Source organism: Pyxicephalus adspersus, chromosome 3 (genome assembly GCF_032062135.1).
Source record: "Pyxicephalus adspersus chromosome 3, UCB_Pads_2.0, whole genome shotgun sequence".
In the NCBI taxonomy this organism is placed as follows: Eukaryota; Metazoa; Chordata; class Amphibia; order Anura; family Pyxicephalidae; genus Pyxicephalus; species Pyxicephalus adspersus.
This window is the reverse complement of record NC_092860.1, coordinates 79780208-79798329: the sequence shown is the minus strand read 5'-3', so window position 1 is coordinate 79798329 and position 18122 is coordinate 79780208. Positions and strand designations below refer to the sequence as shown.

Sequence of the window (18122 nt, the reverse complement as noted above, 5' to 3'; positions counted from 1 at the left end):
ACTACTACAACGTACAGGATAACCTAATTTATGGTTCATGAGTTTCTGAAGCTCAAAAAAGTATATTCTTTTTTTTTTGTCTCTTTATAGTCTCATAGTATTATATTGAAACACACTTTCAAGTGAGGAAAGAGTAGTTGTGGTGTGTCTGATCAGGTCTAGCACAGAGTGGTTATTATTGAGTACACTGGGTTTTACTTTAGTGCCAAGTGGACTTAGTTATAATAACTAATCTCAAATAACTGCAGTAACAGGTAAAAACAAGACTTTGAACATTGAGGTTTCATCATTGGCCTTCGTCATTATACAGCTAAAGCAATAGGCCAAATAAACCACACAAACCTTCTTAATGCATATTAGTGTATTTGAGTCGCTGATGGCTTTGTTATTGTAGTGATATAATTTATTCAAAAAATATAATAATGTATTGATAATTTATTATTATTAATATTACCAATAATAATAATACTAATCAGATTGTATTATAATTGTCTTTATTTTAATATTGTACAATTTGTTATGGCCTTAGCAATTTAAAGTATTATACCACCCTTTTTTGTATATGTGTTTGTCTTAAATAAATATTACTAAGATTGATAACTGTATCTGATTTTTCAGTATCATGATGAATTTTGTCAACTGTAACATGATAATGAATTAGAAAGACCAAACAAATGCTTGGGCACATTTAATATAAATCAAAGCTTCTTAGCAAAATATTGACCTGCAATGCCCTCAAGTGTCTAAATAAGGTGCACTGGTCATGAACCTTTTTATCATGTTACATAACATATCATGTGTGTGTGTGTGTGTGTGCTGCTGTCTCCATACCCTTAAGTAGTACACACGTGTATATTGCCAAAAATAAAACAGACTGATTTTAAATAAATCTCTACTTTGAGGATTACCTTTTACATGCAATGGATACAAAAAAAACTGGGAAAAAAACTAATTCCAAAGTCAATTTACGCTTGAAATGTACTCATCTGCAATTTGTTTACAGAATGGATATCACTATCTGCTCCCTGTTACACTCTGCTCTGTACACTGCTGCCCAACTAGTTCATAATAATCAGACCCCAGTGTTTAGGCAACAATGCACCACGGAGTTCTCTTTGCTCAATGAAGCAGGGAGAGTTCAGTGATTGGGAATGGGCAGAATGTGTGATCTATTTATTTGTTTGTTTTCCAGCTTCAATATTCCCATGGTGCAGCCATACCACTGTTTTTGTTTGTTTGTTTTTTTTTTATGAAACCCTATTTTGTTTAAATATACATTTTTTTTAAAGTTTACATTTATTGATAATTTGTCTCTATAAAAGCATTGAAGACTGCCCTACCTGATCAAGACAAGTTTTAAATAGAATGTAATCTAATTTTTTGTCTATTCGATAGGTCAAATACTTTATAGTACTCTTAATGAGAACACAGGTAGCAATAAATAGTTGTTTTTGGGTGGGAAGGGCTAAAATCTATGTCTGCATCCCCATTGGAAAAAATGCCCATACTTTCTCTTCAGAGGATGGGTCTTGGACACAACAGGAAATGAGAGGATATACACCCAGGATTTGAAGATTTGGAACTTGGGAGTGGGTTCATCCAAAAAAAAGTTGTTTAAAGAATGAATATGGAGGATGTCTTTGCTCACCTTGTCCAACAAATACTAGTTGTGATGCTGTCTCTGGTTTTACTATTTTATATGTAACTGATCTAGAGTATTGTAGGTATGTATGTAGTATGCAGGTTGGAAATTTAAAGTAAGGTCAAACTCTTGATCGATATACCTGTTTCAGGTCTGTGACTGTAAAGATGCTAAAGCTTTTGGATCAATATGACAGCAAAACAAGCAGCTTTTTCAGAATGACAATTGTATCTTACTTTTTCCCCTGGATACAGGCTTTATTTAACCCGTTGCTGTGCACATCAGGCAGCAGATAAAACAAATACCCTGGACATTAAAATAATCTGCCCAGTAGTGCCAGAATTCACCAGCTGGTGAAAACCTTACCCAAGATAGTTTTTCTCTTCTTCTCTAGCTTTGACTCTATTATTTCCTGGGTCCGTGCAGAGGAAGTCTGTGCAGAAAAGTTTATGTAGACAGGAACATACCCCGCTTCATCTTGTATTCTGTTCAGTAATCCTCGGGCTACTACAGACTGCAAGTTACAAAAAAAAGCAAAAAAATATTAGGGTAAAATATGCAAATAGAAAAAATATAGTTTTTTGCCAGATCCTGTTCTTTCTCCCACAGTCTCTAAGGTGACCATTCAGGAGTCAGGATGAGTGGCACAATTTAGGTTTACTACCATTTAAATGATGGTCATTGATTATTGAATTATTATTATTACAGTCCAGTTACTTACCTTTCCTACACCTGTGGTGCCAGTAAAAAGCACTGAGTGTCGTACAGCCAGCAGTTTCTCCATTAGGTAACCATACCGGACAGTATCAGTCGTAGGAACAAGCATCTCAAAGAATGGTACATCGCTGTTATACTTGAAAGAGGGGATGATTCTCTCCCATGGATCTAGACGTTTGGTATCATAATCCATGTATACACTCCATAGGTCGCCAGAAGTAGGAAGCTGAAAAATATAATTATGGTAATTATTTTTATTATTATGTAATAGTGCCACACATGCTACAGTGCTACTGGTATTTCATTATATTATTCAAGTTTTATGATTACTTTAAACAGCACTGTTCACCTTCAAAATACATTTTTAATCACACCAAGGGACAAAAGCAATCATTTATAATATATAAAAATATATTTTACATACATATTTACATACATAAGTTATTTAAATGCTCAGCTTAAAATGTATGTATATGAAGATGTTTTATTTTTTTAAATAAGCATTTTTAGAACTTTATTTGAACTAAGGGTAAGAAAAATGCAGCATTATATGATATATAAATGAACAGTGACACCAAGTGGTATCAACTTTCATTGCATGCAATACAATTCTTCCCTATAAAAACAATTTGTACAGGAATACTTGTATTTTTTTACAGAGGAACAAAATCATATTCAAGAATTTGTATTCTGCAGAGTAGGCAAATATTTACTGTCAAATGTCATGGAAAAGAAATGTTTCAGTGCTTACCTTAGCTTCAGAGTTATCCTCAAACTGCTGTCTGACAAATGTATCAAATGCATCCCAATGATTTTCTGTTATGTTTCCCCCCACCGACCAGACATAGCAGAAAACAAACGTTTGACAAATGATGCTATTAAGTCTGCTTTGATCCTAAAAAGAGTAAACATTTGTTATTAAAATCTGATCATTTTGTTCTGTTTCTTGAATTAAATGATTTTGAATGAGATTATCTCTGTATCTTATACTTAGTATATAAAAATACAATTAAAAGTAAAAGTATTCCTTAAAATTAGCATGATGATGCACAGTTTTTCTACTAACTGAAACAATGGTGCATAATTCTTTCCAATGACACATTAGAATGTGCATAATTCTTCCTACTTGTACCAACAAAGTTCAGTATTTCCCCCACAGATACCAACAATTCCTCTCGCCTATACCAACAGTAGGACATTATTTCATCCATTGATAATAAAAACATAATTCTTTCTAATGATACCAGTGATAGTCTTCTCACTGACACCCACAATATGGCCCTTTTCCTCCCACTGATAACACCAATAGGACACTATTCTTCCCACTGATACATTTCCACTGAGGATGGAGTTTAAATACTTCCATCAACATAAAGCTGGAGCAAAAGTAATTCCACCATGCTAACATGAGGACACTATTCCCTTCATCAACACCGATGCTAGGGCATTCTTCTCTTCCACTATGATAATAAGTACATAACATCATTCCTTCCACTGACGCCAACCATGGAGCCTATATTCTCCCACTGACACCAACTATTGGGCATACTTCTGTGCAATGATACCCACATTTTCTCAATAATAATAATGATGGGGGCTATTTCTACCCTAAATGTTTGGAAACACAGACCTTAAATTCTTAATGTTTTTGTTTACTAATGTATTTTTCCTGAGTTAATTAAAAATAATCAGTTTACAGTAAAGTGGGGCAAAAGAATCCCCCACACACATTTATTTCCATCACAAACTTGAATAATATTATCAATAGTCCTTATTTTAAGATAGTTGGTGGAACTATGCCTATTCCTTTTTAGCCAATTGCACAACCAGAACCATGTATCTGTTAGTCATGTATCTATGAGTCATCATGTCAGGTACTCCAACATTATCAAAGTCAGAGGTTTTTAACTGAGCTGCAAAGCTGCAAATTCTTTGATGTGTTGTCTCTTTAACCAGCCCAAAGTGCAGTGAAGTCTTTGTCATGCATTTGTCAATGAAATTATTTTTGTAAAAAAAAAACTGTATATAAATAGTGAAAACAACATCTCTTTCATTGACTTTATTTGATTTTTGGTTATCAGCTTATTCCTGCAAAAAGAAATCTACGGCATCATCGGCTCTTCTTAACCTTTTTACCAAATGACCCATTACTATGGTCAGTCTTGCAGACTGTACTCATTTCCTGTCATGTTCCCATAATATTTATAGGCTTCTTAAGTATTTATGATCCTGAGGAAGGTTTACAGACTTTGTGACTTGCCACCGGAAAACTATAGAAACAGCTACGTATACAGATTACTGCATAATGAGTATTGTTGAGAAAGCATTCTGAAGACAGCATTTCATTCAGAGAATACAACAGTGATTTTGAGTTTCATACACAAATACGCTACTGATTTTCATTTTTACTTTGCATTGAAATATGAAACATATTAGCTTACCATCTTTAAGTCTGGTCCTCCTTTTCCAAGCAAGAGGGATTCAAGCAGGCAGCACAGGGTGGTTACTTTACTGATATCCACTTGTGGAATAGCTTGTGTACATTTTCTGTTGACAAACTTAAGGCCATCCTCAATGTAACGTTCAAACAGATCCAAAATATACTGCTTTGTTTCATCATTTATCTATAATGACATATGAGATTATTAGGTAGGAAAGTATGTACATTTTACCTTTAATTAAGGTTTATTATTTAATTGAACTATTAATTTCTCTTTTTTTTACTAATATATATACTGCTTATATGCTACTCAAGTCATTCTGTAATTGAAAATGATTAAAAATACTTTTCTTTTTTTAAATCAAATAACATTCTAAAACTTCTAAAATCTTAGGTGCCTTCTTTAGCTTGTGTACAGAACATGACCAGAAATCTAATGCCTGCCTTGTATGACTGACAGATTGGGTTGGATTTACTAAAGTTCTTCCAGACTGGAGAAGACCATAATAGGAGAACCTTGCTGATCCAGCAAACACAGAATGTATTTAAAAAAATGTTTTTGTAATAAATCACACTGTAGTGTTAACATACTTTTGCTAATTCTCACTAATTTTTACCCTGGCCAGGACTGAACTCATTTACTGCCTAATAGCAAACAATTTTCAGAAAATCAATCTTCTCCAAACTTGGAGAACTTTAGTAAATCAGACCCATTGGTTCCTTATAATTTGTGGAGTTGGATTTTAATATCTTTTCTCCAATAAACTGGAATTTAAAAACCCAAAACTCTTTAACACAGACATATCTCTTACTAATTTAAAACATTTCTTTTGGTAAACTGAAATTGTAAATTTACCTAAACTTTGTACCAGCCACTTGCAATTCCCTTTAGAGCAGCATTTAGTTTGGAAAAGGGATGGGAAGTAGGTGTGCAGTATTGAAAACAGAAATTATGTAAATATTAAAAATACAGAACAGAAGAATTTACTCTTAGAGCTCTATTTTTTAAAACAGGGAATCTGACATTCATTCAAAAATTTCCTAGTGGGAATCGATAACTGTTATTGAAACACGTGGACCTGGAAAAATCCTACAAAGGAATGTTCGAGGGAATGTCTGATTCCTTTTTTTAAATAGAGCCCTAAGAAAATAATTTATTTACACTACACTAAGCTATGATTGGTTGTTTTATTTCTAAATGATTAAAGAATTTTTCCCCTTGGTATTGAAAAGCAAGAGTGTTTATTAATAAATTAGTCAGTACTGATCTTCCATGCAATTTTGTGAGGATATGGTAATAGGCATTCTCTATTATGGTAGATGGATAAGTGATAAAATCACAGAAGGTTAATGCCAGTTTAGTTGAATATGGAAGAACATGAGAATGGAAGTATGATTATTACTGAGTAATTTTTAAGACAAGAGGCAAGCAAGTAGTAAAGTCACAAGTAGTTTTCTGTACATATTTTGTATCCCTTAAGAACTGGTATAAATTACATGACAGAGTGTCCTAGTTTTCGACATGCATTTATCTCACAAAAATGTGTCTTAATGTCAGGTGGAAGAAAGAGTAATGGCAGGTTTACTTAAATGGGACAATTGAATTAAGAAGAAGGAAAGTAATGATGATATATGAGATGTAACAATGTATTAGGCCATTATTAGGCAGACTGTAATGCTAGCCTGCATATCTAATGCTTGCATGTGTTTGTAATCAATAACATAGACAAAGTGGTGATCAAGCACCTACTTTGGTTGATAGGCCAGCTATCCAGGTCTGCACATAGGGCATCCACTTCAGTTCCTCTGGATCAATGTAAACCATGCCACACCGACTTACTGTGGCAGGAGATGCCACTTTTAGATCCTGGACCTGCAAGTAAAATAAATGTTAAGTATGAGTGTAGTGTATATAAAACCAAAAGTTTTTTTTACCCTAGTAATACAAGCAATGAAATATTGGTAGTGTTCTTTATCAGCTCACTTAAACTGTTTTATATACCAAAAATATTAAATGCCAGATGGTGGTTACAGTAGAAATCTTGTATATTTATTTGATTATGTAGCTATTTAGATTAAAGCTACTTAGCCTCACATTCCAGTTTAATACAATAAAAATAGTTCTTACACAAACACCATGTGAAAGGAACATCCGTGGTTCATTCAGAGAGGAAATGGTTCTTAAATAAATGTAATTTTGCCATTACGCAAAATTAGAAAATTGTGAACATGGGGACAATTATATTATTTGTAAAGGTTACGATTTGCCAGAATAAGCATTGATTCCTACACATGGTGTAGACATTTAAAACACAGCTTACTTATAACCTTTAAAGGTTCCCATATACTAGGCAATTCTCATTGCTGATAAGTCAGGCCTAAATATACTGTTTTTAGAGATTTACCTCAAAGACCATATGAATTTGCGGTGTAAATTTGATCCTTTCACTGTTTGCCAGGCAAAGCATCTTGTTGTCATCCAGGACAGTGTTCATATTTTCAATCCATAAAGCATCCACTGGGCCATCACATACTATCCATTTGTGGTCTTTTGATGTGTCATTCACAGCTGCTCGAACGCTTAGTGCCATTAAACCATCCTTCCACTCCAAAGTTAAATTGTTGACCTCTCCATATAGTTCACCCATCGTGATAGATTTGGGATTAAGCACGTATGTTTTAACAGGTTGGTAAAAATGATGTGTTTCACCGGCCTTAAATAAGGCGGTAAGTGTATCTGCCAGGATTTGGTAAACTGTAGTTTTTCCTCCACCAGTTGGACCAACCAGCATGACTCCATGCCTCACAATCATGGTTTCAAAGAACTGGATAACTTTATGTACCATACTGGCTACAGGCTGTAGACCCCGGGCAAGCATTACTTCTATGATAGTAGACTGTAAGGAACCATAGTCATGTTCAGGAATAACAACTCCAGGGAAGAGGTCAGATATGATGCCACTAAAAACAAAAAAATATATTTTTTTTTCAATCAAAAACTGTGAGACAGTAGAAGTAAATCATTAATATTGAACTACAATCCTAAAATAAAGATGGCAATATTTACTGTTGAAAACATGTTACTCAGCTAATACATTGTTTGTAAATAACTGTATGTAGAATCAGTGAATGCTAACCTCAGAACAAGACTATACATTTATTTGTCATTTTTGCCAATTTAGTAGATATATTGAATTTGAATTTCCTGGTAGAATAGCTACTTGCTTACATACAGTACTCAATGTAAAGCATAATTTACAGGTTATTCTATTTTGGAAACATTTTCTACTGAACTACATGTAATTTAATTTGTATTTAAAAATTTCAGTTACAGTACCATGGGGAACCCTCAAAATAATATTCAGGTCCTTTCATGAACCCCTACAAATACTATAATATAATTAATATATCCACAACTCACAAAACATTAGCATGGTAGTGAGAGGGAAGAATCACATACAGTAAATTAAATCCACAATTGACAGAGCAACATGTATTAATTTATTACTTTAAACATATGTGTCTCACCTAAAGAGGTCAGCATCATCTGTTAAGAACTTTGGTAGATTTGAATCCCGTAAAGCACGAATTAGGACAACATCTTCATTTAAATGTGGATTTTCTCTTTTTAGTGAGCTTTAAAAGTTAAAGAAAAATATATATATTACATATATACAATACATATAATACATATATGGTAAAACATGGATCACTATGAATGTCTGGCTTTTATTAGATTGGTCAATATTCTATGCTTGATTATTAATTTAACCTAGTGGTCAATGTGTAATGAAATAAGGAAATAAAAAAGTGCATTAAACTAGTGGAAGCTTGTAAACCAGAACTTCAGCGTGTACATTTGGCCAGAAGGCATAAAGGAATAGTTTGCTTGACTCTACTCACAATCTGAAATGGTTTAATCCAAAATAGACAAAGCTAGTTTGTTGGGCCTCATTAGTATAGTTTACCTAACAAAAGCCTCTGTGGCATAGGCTAAAACAAAACATGGGTGGTCATTCATAGTAACCTTAAAATGTAATCCTATGCACTAAACTAAGTGAACATTCTTGTAATAAATCAGTACCTCTGTGTAGGTGCCAGTCAGTTGTATTCAATATGCAATTTACAACAAGATGAAGCATATTTCATTATAGATGAGTAGCATCCTAAAAAAGAATGTCAATGTGTGCTGATTTTTTTTCATTTTAGTATTATTGACATGATGGAGGTGTACATAAATATTATGAATCCAGCAAAATGTTATATACAAAATTGTCTAAACCCCCAAAGCTTAATTTCCTAGGAAATTACAGCAGCCATAATATTCCTTTATGTCATTTCTTACCCAGCCATGACCAGAACTGATTTTACTGCTCTCATTCCAAAATCATAGTGATCTTGTTGTGATAACTGTTCACTGCAGAGCTTATACATTTGTGTCATCTTCCGAGCCAAAACTTTACTGGACTCAAATCCTTCAGAATACAGGATAACCTACAGCAAATAAAAACAGTGGAATACATTCAACTTAATATTTAATGCATTTTTAAAGATAGGGTATAGCAATTTAGTGTTATTTTAGATATTCACTTAAAAGAGAAAAAAAATCAGTTTTCATTACACTATATTTTAGACCCAGTGCTGTAAGCATATGTCTCTGCAGGCAGATCATGGCTAGTAGGAGGGACCTAACAGGGCGCTGTACATAGCTTCCTGAACACATTACAGCACTCTGCCTCAGTACTCCTCTATTAAAAGCCCTGAAGCAAAAACAAAGAACTGGCTCTTGTTATGAAAAAATCAAAATGCATTCAAGGTTTGGTGTCACTCTGGATTAGTGGGCATTCTTGCACAGACTGCATTTGCATTCATATTTTCCTAATAAACATTCACATGTGCTACTATGATTGAAATAACCAGGGACAGTAGGACTATGTACACACGTTAGACTTTTGTTGTTGTAAAGGATTGTGAAAGATTCTTTCCAACGATAAAAGACTGAAAGATGCATGAAAGAGTGCTGTACTTACAGTGCTGTTCTGTTCTATGAAGAAGGGAGGGAGGAGAACAAGTGAACAGCACCCCGCTGTGCTCTCTCCCTTTTGCTTGTATTGCAGTCGTTCGCAGTCTGCCAGGACAGACCCATGAATGACATCGGATGGCCATTGTACACGTGTCAGATTTTCATCTGATACTAGCCCTGAAGCGATAATCGGACGAATATCATCTGACGTGTTTACGTAGCCTAAGTCTTTTAAATGATTGATAATTGGGTTGTCCAGCAAATACAGCCCAATAACTGTTTATATAAGCCTAATTGAAATATTCAAGAACCCCAAAATTTCATTGTGGTTCAGGTAACATATGCAACAGTACATAAGTCTGCAGTCAGAAAGTCACTTTACCAATCTGTTCTGCATAAAAAGTTTCCAAAAAAAGCCATTGCTGTCCAAAAAGAACATTAAAGCAAACTTACAGTTTGCATTTGAACAAAACAAAAGCTTTGGCACAAAATAAACACAACATTTCAGGAGACGAACCTGATACCAACTGTGAAGCATATTGGTGGAAACAGTTTGCTTTGCTGCACCATGGCTTTGCAGTTATTGGGCCTGATTTATTAAAGCTCTCCAAGACTGGAGAGAATACACTTTAACCAGCGAAGCTAGGTGTTTAAGCAAACCTGGAACGGATTTCTTCAATGTCATTTGCTATTTGCTAGCAAATGCTCTGAATCTTGGACCAGATCCATCCCAGGTTTGTTGGATCACCCAGCTTCACTGGTGAAAGTGTATTCTCTCCAGCCTTGGAGAGCTTTAATACATCAGGGCCAATGGGTCTACAAAAAATTCTGCAGCATATCAAATTGTGGTGGAGGTAAATGTGAAGCCATCCATCCCAACTTAGCCATTAAAACTGAAATGGGTCTTTCAATGTAATAATTAGAATATAGAGTTATGAAAGGGCCAAGTCAAAGATCTGATTAAAATCCTATTGAATTGTTGTGAGGGGTATTTGAAATAAGTATGCCCATAAATGGTAAACCACAAGCATCTTGCAAATTAGGTACTCTTGGACAAAGAAGTGGTAAAAAAAGTCACCACATTTATTAATATTTTTAATGCATTCAATATGGAAAAGACAAAATTTCTTTGTGTTTTTATTCAAGCATATCACTTTTATCTTTAGGCACTTTTTGAATAAATAAATTATGTTTACTTGTTCACAAATCAACAATTTTTACGACACACAGTTTGATAATAAATATGAAACTATATAATTGCATGCATTTACCTCTGCAATCAAGGCATAATTTGGTACCATCATGGAGAATGGTCTAAAGAGAGCCTTAAGGTTGTCAGGTAGCTCAGTCCTTCCAGCATAACCAGGATTCATTGTGATAAAGGCTGCACATGTCATAACCAGCTTAATCTCACGACCTTCAAACATGAACCTTGGCAACTAAAAATCAAAGCAAAGGTGCGTATTTATTATAATAACCTAAGGAAAAAATCAAGGAATTGGAACATACTATACATACAGTATATCAGCCAAGAAATAAAAGTACCATTTATTATATATGTATATATATATATATATATATATAAATATTACAGCAGGGTGTCAAAAAGGTGGATCGCAATCTACCGGTAGATCGCAAAGGCAATGGGAGTAGATTACGGAGACCTGCCTTTCAAAATAAAATCTACTGCGCACAGGAGTTATTAAGTCCAAGTTTTTATTGCTAATAGATCATTTAGACTTGGTCATTTTAAAAGTAGCTCGCATACCAAAAAAGTTCATGATCCAACAAGTTTTTTTTTTAATTAATAGGAGATGCATTGAAAAAATGGCATTCTTAAGGGAATGTCCTGCTACTGCAGTCCCCAAGAAATATAAGCAACCAGCATGAGATTATTCATGTCAGCATCTACACAAGGAGTGCTGCTCGAAAAGGGTAAAGAGATGATTACATTGCAGAATGCAGAAGTCATCCATTTTTTAGTATTGTAGGACTCAAATACAAATAATGCAAAACAATAAAATTGGTTCCTGAATCTACTGTTTGAAGGAAGAAAACAGAAAATATTTTATGGACATATATAAAAATAAACATGTTTGGTCTAATTCATCATATCTAATATTTCAAATGAAAAGTTTCAGCAGAGATGAAATTAAATCGTAGGATGTCAACAAAATCCACCCCAGACAGCAAATATTGCCAATTTCATGCATCACACACATCAATTCTTCAGCCCTAAATAAAGGAAATATGTTTGATACACTAGTTTAGGTTTTCTTAGATAATGAATACATAAGAATAAAAGATTGGAAATGAATATTATATGTATTTACTGTATACATTGATAATTTTGTATCATAAACATAGGAGAAATAGTAAAAGAAATATGCTTTAAATATTCCTATAGAACAATACCTATATATTACCTTTGCTGCTTTTGCATTTCTAATTGTGATGAGCTGCTGAGCGATTACAGAAAGGACTTCAATGTCAATCCGGTTAAATTCATCAAAGCAGCACCAGGCTCCAGACTGAGCCAAACCACTGAAGAAACGACCCATCATCTAAAAAATATATATATACTTATCAGTATTTATCAATTAGTTGCTTTGTCTAAATACTATGACTTAGCCTTTCAGATAATTGTGCACTAATTATATTATATACATCTATTTATAGTAAACATTGTAGCATGGGACATTTGGGAATATGTGGGTTAGGTTAGCAAAAGAATAGGAGCATTTTCATGATATCCTAGTTCCAACCCTCTTAAAAATATGCTAAATAAAGACAGCAAACACAACAAGTTACATACCTTGTAATCAAGCCCATCAGAACAGTTGAACACTACACACTGAATAGCAAGAGCCTTAGCAAGGTCCTTGGTGGTCTCAGTTTTTCCGGTTCCTGCAGGTCCAGCAGGCGCTCCACCTAGATCTAACTGAAGTGCACCCATCAGACAAAGGTAGCAACGGTCCTAAGGTAAGCCAAAAGACATTGTACTGTAAATACCAATATAAACTTTATCATCATTATCATCATTCTAAATAATAAAATAAAATTAAAACTATGGAAACTAGCTGATTTTTCTACTTTTGTAATGTGAAAGCTTTAATATGCTTTCACCCAAAACCACAAGAGCAACAGTCATTCTAGGATCTAGGATCATCTAGGATCCAATGCTGCTACACCATTATATATACTGTTTGTAAATGCCAACAAAAACTTCTCCTATTTGCTCCATGACCCTTTAAATATACCATTTAAAGTGTTTTGTTATAGCTTTTTATTAGGTGCCACACTATACTTGTTATTTTGGTTGAAAATATTGCTTGTGTTCACTATCTGTGCATGGATGGCACCACATGCTTAGGATGTATGAGCTTTAAAGACACTGGACTGTCAGTTCCAACAAAAAGTTTTAGTACACTAAATTTCTGGCAATTTTCTATAAATATAGTGTGTAACAGGAAAAAAATGTGAAATGTGTACGTCTTGCAGGGAAGTACTAAATATTTTTTTTGTTTTATTTAGCCTTGACTTACACTTCTAATTGGACCTATCATAAACATTTGCAGTTTACATGAATCCACAAAGCAAAATACAAAACCTGATCAGTTTATCAGTTTTAAAGGATAATAAAGTATGTTTCCCTTGGTCTGTATCTTATTGCTCTAAAGCAGACTTTCCTAAACTTTTTGCCATGGGGAAGTCATTGAAATACCCTTCAGGTCTCAGCGAACTCCTGACATTATCTATGATATGTATAGTTCATAGTATATTATCCTGTTGGGATAAAAAAAACTCTTACATTTATGGCCAGCTGAAAATTGCAGCACTTATAAAGAGCTAAATAGAATAATTTGTCAGTAGTTACTAACATAGAAGGCACAAATTGCTTAATGCTCAAGTAACTTCTAGAAAGCTTTTGTGGTACCCTAAGGATCCACAGAACCCTGGATGAGAAACCTTGCCCAAAGTGATCAACAGGGTTCATTACATAATGCATTAGGAAAACTTTGCCTCCAACATTACAGCACTGAAGCTAAGTTTCCCAACACTTGGTATTACGGAAACAATTTCAGGATACTCTGGTATTTAGACGCCACCTATGCCCTGCACCTAGATTGTGCATCACTTGGCAATCCCAACATGCATGTATCAAGGAACTTCTAGTACAGTATTTCTACATCTCCACTTCATTACATTCCTTTTATTGTACCTGTATCTGCATTCTTTGTGTTAAGATGTCAGAACAAGTTAAAAAAAGGATTTTCAGTCTTTGTTGCTGAGGTTACAGAAGATCTAAAACACTGAATTAAAGCCTTGTACATTGTTGGTATTTTGCAGAATATTGTAATTTCTGTATCTTCACTGAACATCATTGTTGTGATGACATTGGATTCATAATTCTTAAATACTTAAATAGAGAATGTTTAAAAAAAAGGAAGCAGCATAACCACCCCATAATTCATGATGCAATGCCTATGTTCTAACAAGGGCATTGAATGTACACAAGCACTTTTAATCGGCACCTCTTTCAAATGACAACTTTGAACCTTACAATCAAGAATTATTCTTACAGTTAGAGGTGTGATCACCAATCGAGGACAAGCACCAAGATATTCATAAGCATAGGTGTACTGAGATAGTGCCATCCGGGCCACACAGTTATCCAGGTCAAGGTCCCAATAATAGCGCAACTGTCTCTGCCACTCGAAGCTGTCAATGCTGTTAACCTAAAAAAACGCAAATATATATAAATATATGTATATAAAAAAAGGAAATCCTTTAGTTTTAATTTGAAAGAAATATTGAACCAGATTCAAGTAACAGTAAAGAGGTTTTTAAGCAGATATCATAGGTATCATAATGCTCATAATGGTTTTACCAGCAGTTCTATTTACTTTAACTTTAACCAATTCCTATTAGTTATTCTGCATACTGAGCAAACTGTGTTTTAGTGCATACATCCTTGTACTGGAATATAAATAAAGTCTTAAATCTTGTGATGTGCTGTATATTTATTATATTGTCTTTTATCTGTCATACCTACAACACAAAGGTAAGTGACTAAGGCTGGGTACACACGTGCAATAATTGTCGTTGGAAAGGATCTTTTACGATCCTTTCCAACCACTAAGGACTGCACAATGCATGAACGATGCTGTACATACAGCACCATTCTGCTCTATGGAGAGCGGAGGGAGAGAACGACGGAGCGGCACCCCGCTGCACGTTCTCCCCCTTCGCTTCCATTACGATCGTTCGTTGTCCATCATCAGTAAATCCGCCAGGGCGGTCGTTCGGACAATGGACGATGAGCGCTGTACACACGCCAGATTCTTGTCTGAAATCGGCCCTGAGCCGGAAGCATTGCAAGTGTGTACGTAGCCTTACTATTAAAGTAGTATGCTTAGGGGCTGATTCACTTAGCAAAGTAAATAATCACAAGTGATTAATTTATCTAAGTGAATGTTGTGAAAATTTACTTAGCAAAGAATACTTAATCACATGCAAAGAAAAATAATATTTTTTTATGATTTACATAAACTTGATTGGGTCACCTTTAAAGTGAATTTTTACCAAATTCTCCAAGCTAAGTGATTTAGCTCTTGAGTGATAATCTATTTTGCTGAGTAAATGGACTGAACTGTTTTAAGCTACGTACACACGCTGGATGACGAATTGCCATGAGTAGATTGGTCCCCTAATGTTGATCATCAACCTGCCCTGGCACGTTTGCTTGTCCTCCCCTCTCATCTCTCCATGGAACAGAATGCTGTGTGTACATAGCTCATTCGTTCTCCTGTCACTGGAAATAATCACAAAAGATTATTTCCAGAGATGGAAATCAGACGACGATCTGACAGCTTTAAATGATCAACCCCATTGACTCCGATCTATAAAAAACGATCTTGTCAATAATTCTTCATGTTAAATGTTTCATACAAATCAAGAAATAAAAAAAGTTTCAACAAACTTACTAAAACCTACTAAAAACCCAGAAATGAATAGCCCATGTTTTAAGGAAAAAGAATGCGGCAGTCACAATGAATATAACTGTCATCAGATCTATTGTACAAATTAATGTATTATTAAGGTATTATCAGTTACACAGTGAAAGAGAAATAGAGAGCTACGTGGCTATATAAGTTTTTATTAGCTAAGAAATAAAGCTGCATTATTAACATTCTAAAGCACATTAAATGGAATGATAGCCCTACAGATATTTTGTTTTTTATTGTGGGCTAGATTTGCCAGAGGTAACACTTTGAAGTATTACACATGGTTCTATTTAGCACTATATATACTGCATGTGGATTTATGCATTTATGGTGAAACATTGCATTACCTGATCCTTCACAAGGTCACTGACAATGTCCCTTGCATGTACATCAATTGTTATGAGCGCAGTTATGATGTTTCTATGTAAAGCAGGAAGATGACCTCGGACAAGTCCAGCTAAAGCATTTAATCTCTAAAATAAAAATAGGGAAAAGCAACGATAAGGTAAAACATCTGTGTACAATTAAACTCTGATGTCATTATTTGTATCTTACTCATGTTTATATAAACAAGAAGCATTGCCATACATAATATATTAAAGTACTTGTAATAATCTGTCCATTATATTTACATTTGTTATGCTAGGTCATGGGTTTGTAAACTTTTTAATTCATAGACATTTTTACTTACACCAAACAGAAAGACTTAACAATGGCTGTGCAACAAATATTTGAATTCTTCATTTCTATAGGTTTCTGTAAAACTATTGAATATGAATATATTTGATATATTTATAGTTGAATATATTTCCTATTTGATATTTTAAAGTAGTGCAGGGGTCTTCCAACCTTAAAACCATAATTCCCTCCACCCTTTACCTTTATCACATTATTTTTATCACATTTATATTCCATAGAAAAAAACACTTTACTGGATTCATGTGTTCACTGGATACATGTATTCAATGTGAGTTCCAACCAATACTTTAAAAAACAGCATACTAGCGGGACCTGTTTTACAGTTTGACAACTGACCATGGTACAGTGCTATAACTTTCATGGGTTAGTAGGGCCATCTGCATTGCTGAACTTATTTCTGACAACTCATTAATTGCATAAAGATTTACTATAATGACAAGGTGCAAGTTATGCATTTTCTTTGTTTCTAAGCTGCTGATATCTATTTTTGTAGTAGTATCTCAGCTGTATAACGCAACTGACTGAACTCCTTGATTTATTACATGCTATATAATGCGCTCCTGTAATCAATCAACAGTGAGAAAGGTGTCAAAGTGAATATTTCACCTTTGAGGCCAGATCATGCTGTTGAAAATCAGCCTAAAGTTATAAATAAATTATACTTTTTCATTTCACCATTATTGTCATTTATCAGTGAGAAAGCAGTAATTTTGGCAAATGTCAATCTCTGACACCTTCACACGTGAATAGTGTTCTGTACATTGCTATCCATCTGGATTGCAAATAGTTATTCAACCTGGATGTACCTGGGATTATTTTAATACGCCATTTTAGTTCAGATATTGACAGATGTATTAGAAAAAAGTTACTTCATCTAAAAAGTATGATGCTGCATACACAAGTTTTTTCTTCTTTGGATCCAAATTACCTCCTATCATAAGCACATTTATTAGGAATTTATTAGGAAACAATCAAAAAGTATGAAAACTTGTACCACAATAAATGTTCATTTTGTGGTGATAATGAATAATTTTACACAAGGAATTTATATTAAAGAACAAAAACGTATCTATATTATCTGTTTAGAAAAATCTGCTATATTGTATTTTTAGGATAGCAGATAATATATATAGTAAACTAACTTACCTCAAAGTTAACTTTTTCAAACTCAGCCACCGATTTCAAATTTTCTTCACCATCCCCTTCGAGGCAGTGGGTGAGATCTTGGCACCACATGAGCTGAGAAATTGTCAGCACCACCTATAAAGCAAAATAATAAAATAATGTCTTAAATGGACTGTTGTAGATGTGGAAATTTGACCAGGTAATAAAGTTTGTTTCAATTAAATATTTGAGCTGCAATGGTCTATGTTAACTTAGATTATTGCATGAATTACCTGAGAGGGATGTCCAGCAACTACCCATTCCACTCTACTTTTATTCTGATAATCAGCTATAGCAGCTTTACTGAGACGTCTTAGGGAGCTGAACATAGCCTCCTCCACTTTGCCCAACCAGTCCTCAACGTTCCCCCTGGCTTTGAGCCCTTTGCCAAGGCTCACCTAGTAAAAAAAAAAGGTTCATCATTTACTG

The 18122-nt window shown here is 34.3% G+C and overlaps 1 protein-coding gene across 1 annotated transcript in view; it reads right to left on the bottom strand.

Annotated features, from left to right (window-relative positions):
- DNAH6 (dynein axonemal heavy chain 6) overlaps positions 1–18122 on the bottom strand; it is a 131641-nt gene that overhangs the window by 70247 nt on the left and 43272 nt on the right. The window contains exons 24-38 of the mRNA XM_072405391.1: positions 17927–18091; positions 17676–17789; positions 16178–16303; positions 14406–14561; positions 12638–12799; positions 12249–12386; positions 11094–11261; positions 9145–9293; positions 8328–8435; positions 7205–7760; positions 6550–6672; positions 4801–4983; positions 3111–3254; positions 2364–2585; positions 2009–2156 (exon numbers count right to left, since the gene is read on the bottom strand). Coding sequence (XP_072261492.1) covers positions 2009–2156; positions 2364–2585; positions 3111–3254; positions 4801–4983; positions 6550–6672; positions 7205–7760; positions 8328–8435; positions 9145–9293; positions 11094–11261; positions 12249–12386; positions 12638–12799; positions 14406–14561; positions 16178–16303; positions 17676–17789; positions 17927–18091 — 2662 coding nt within the window. The remainder of the gene's footprint in view (positions 1–2008; positions 2157–2363; positions 2586–3110; positions 3255–4800; positions 4984–6549; positions 6673–7204; positions 7761–8327; positions 8436–9144; positions 9294–11093; positions 11262–12248; positions 12387–12637; positions 12800–14405; positions 14562–16177; positions 16304–17675; positions 17790–17926; positions 18092–18122) is intronic.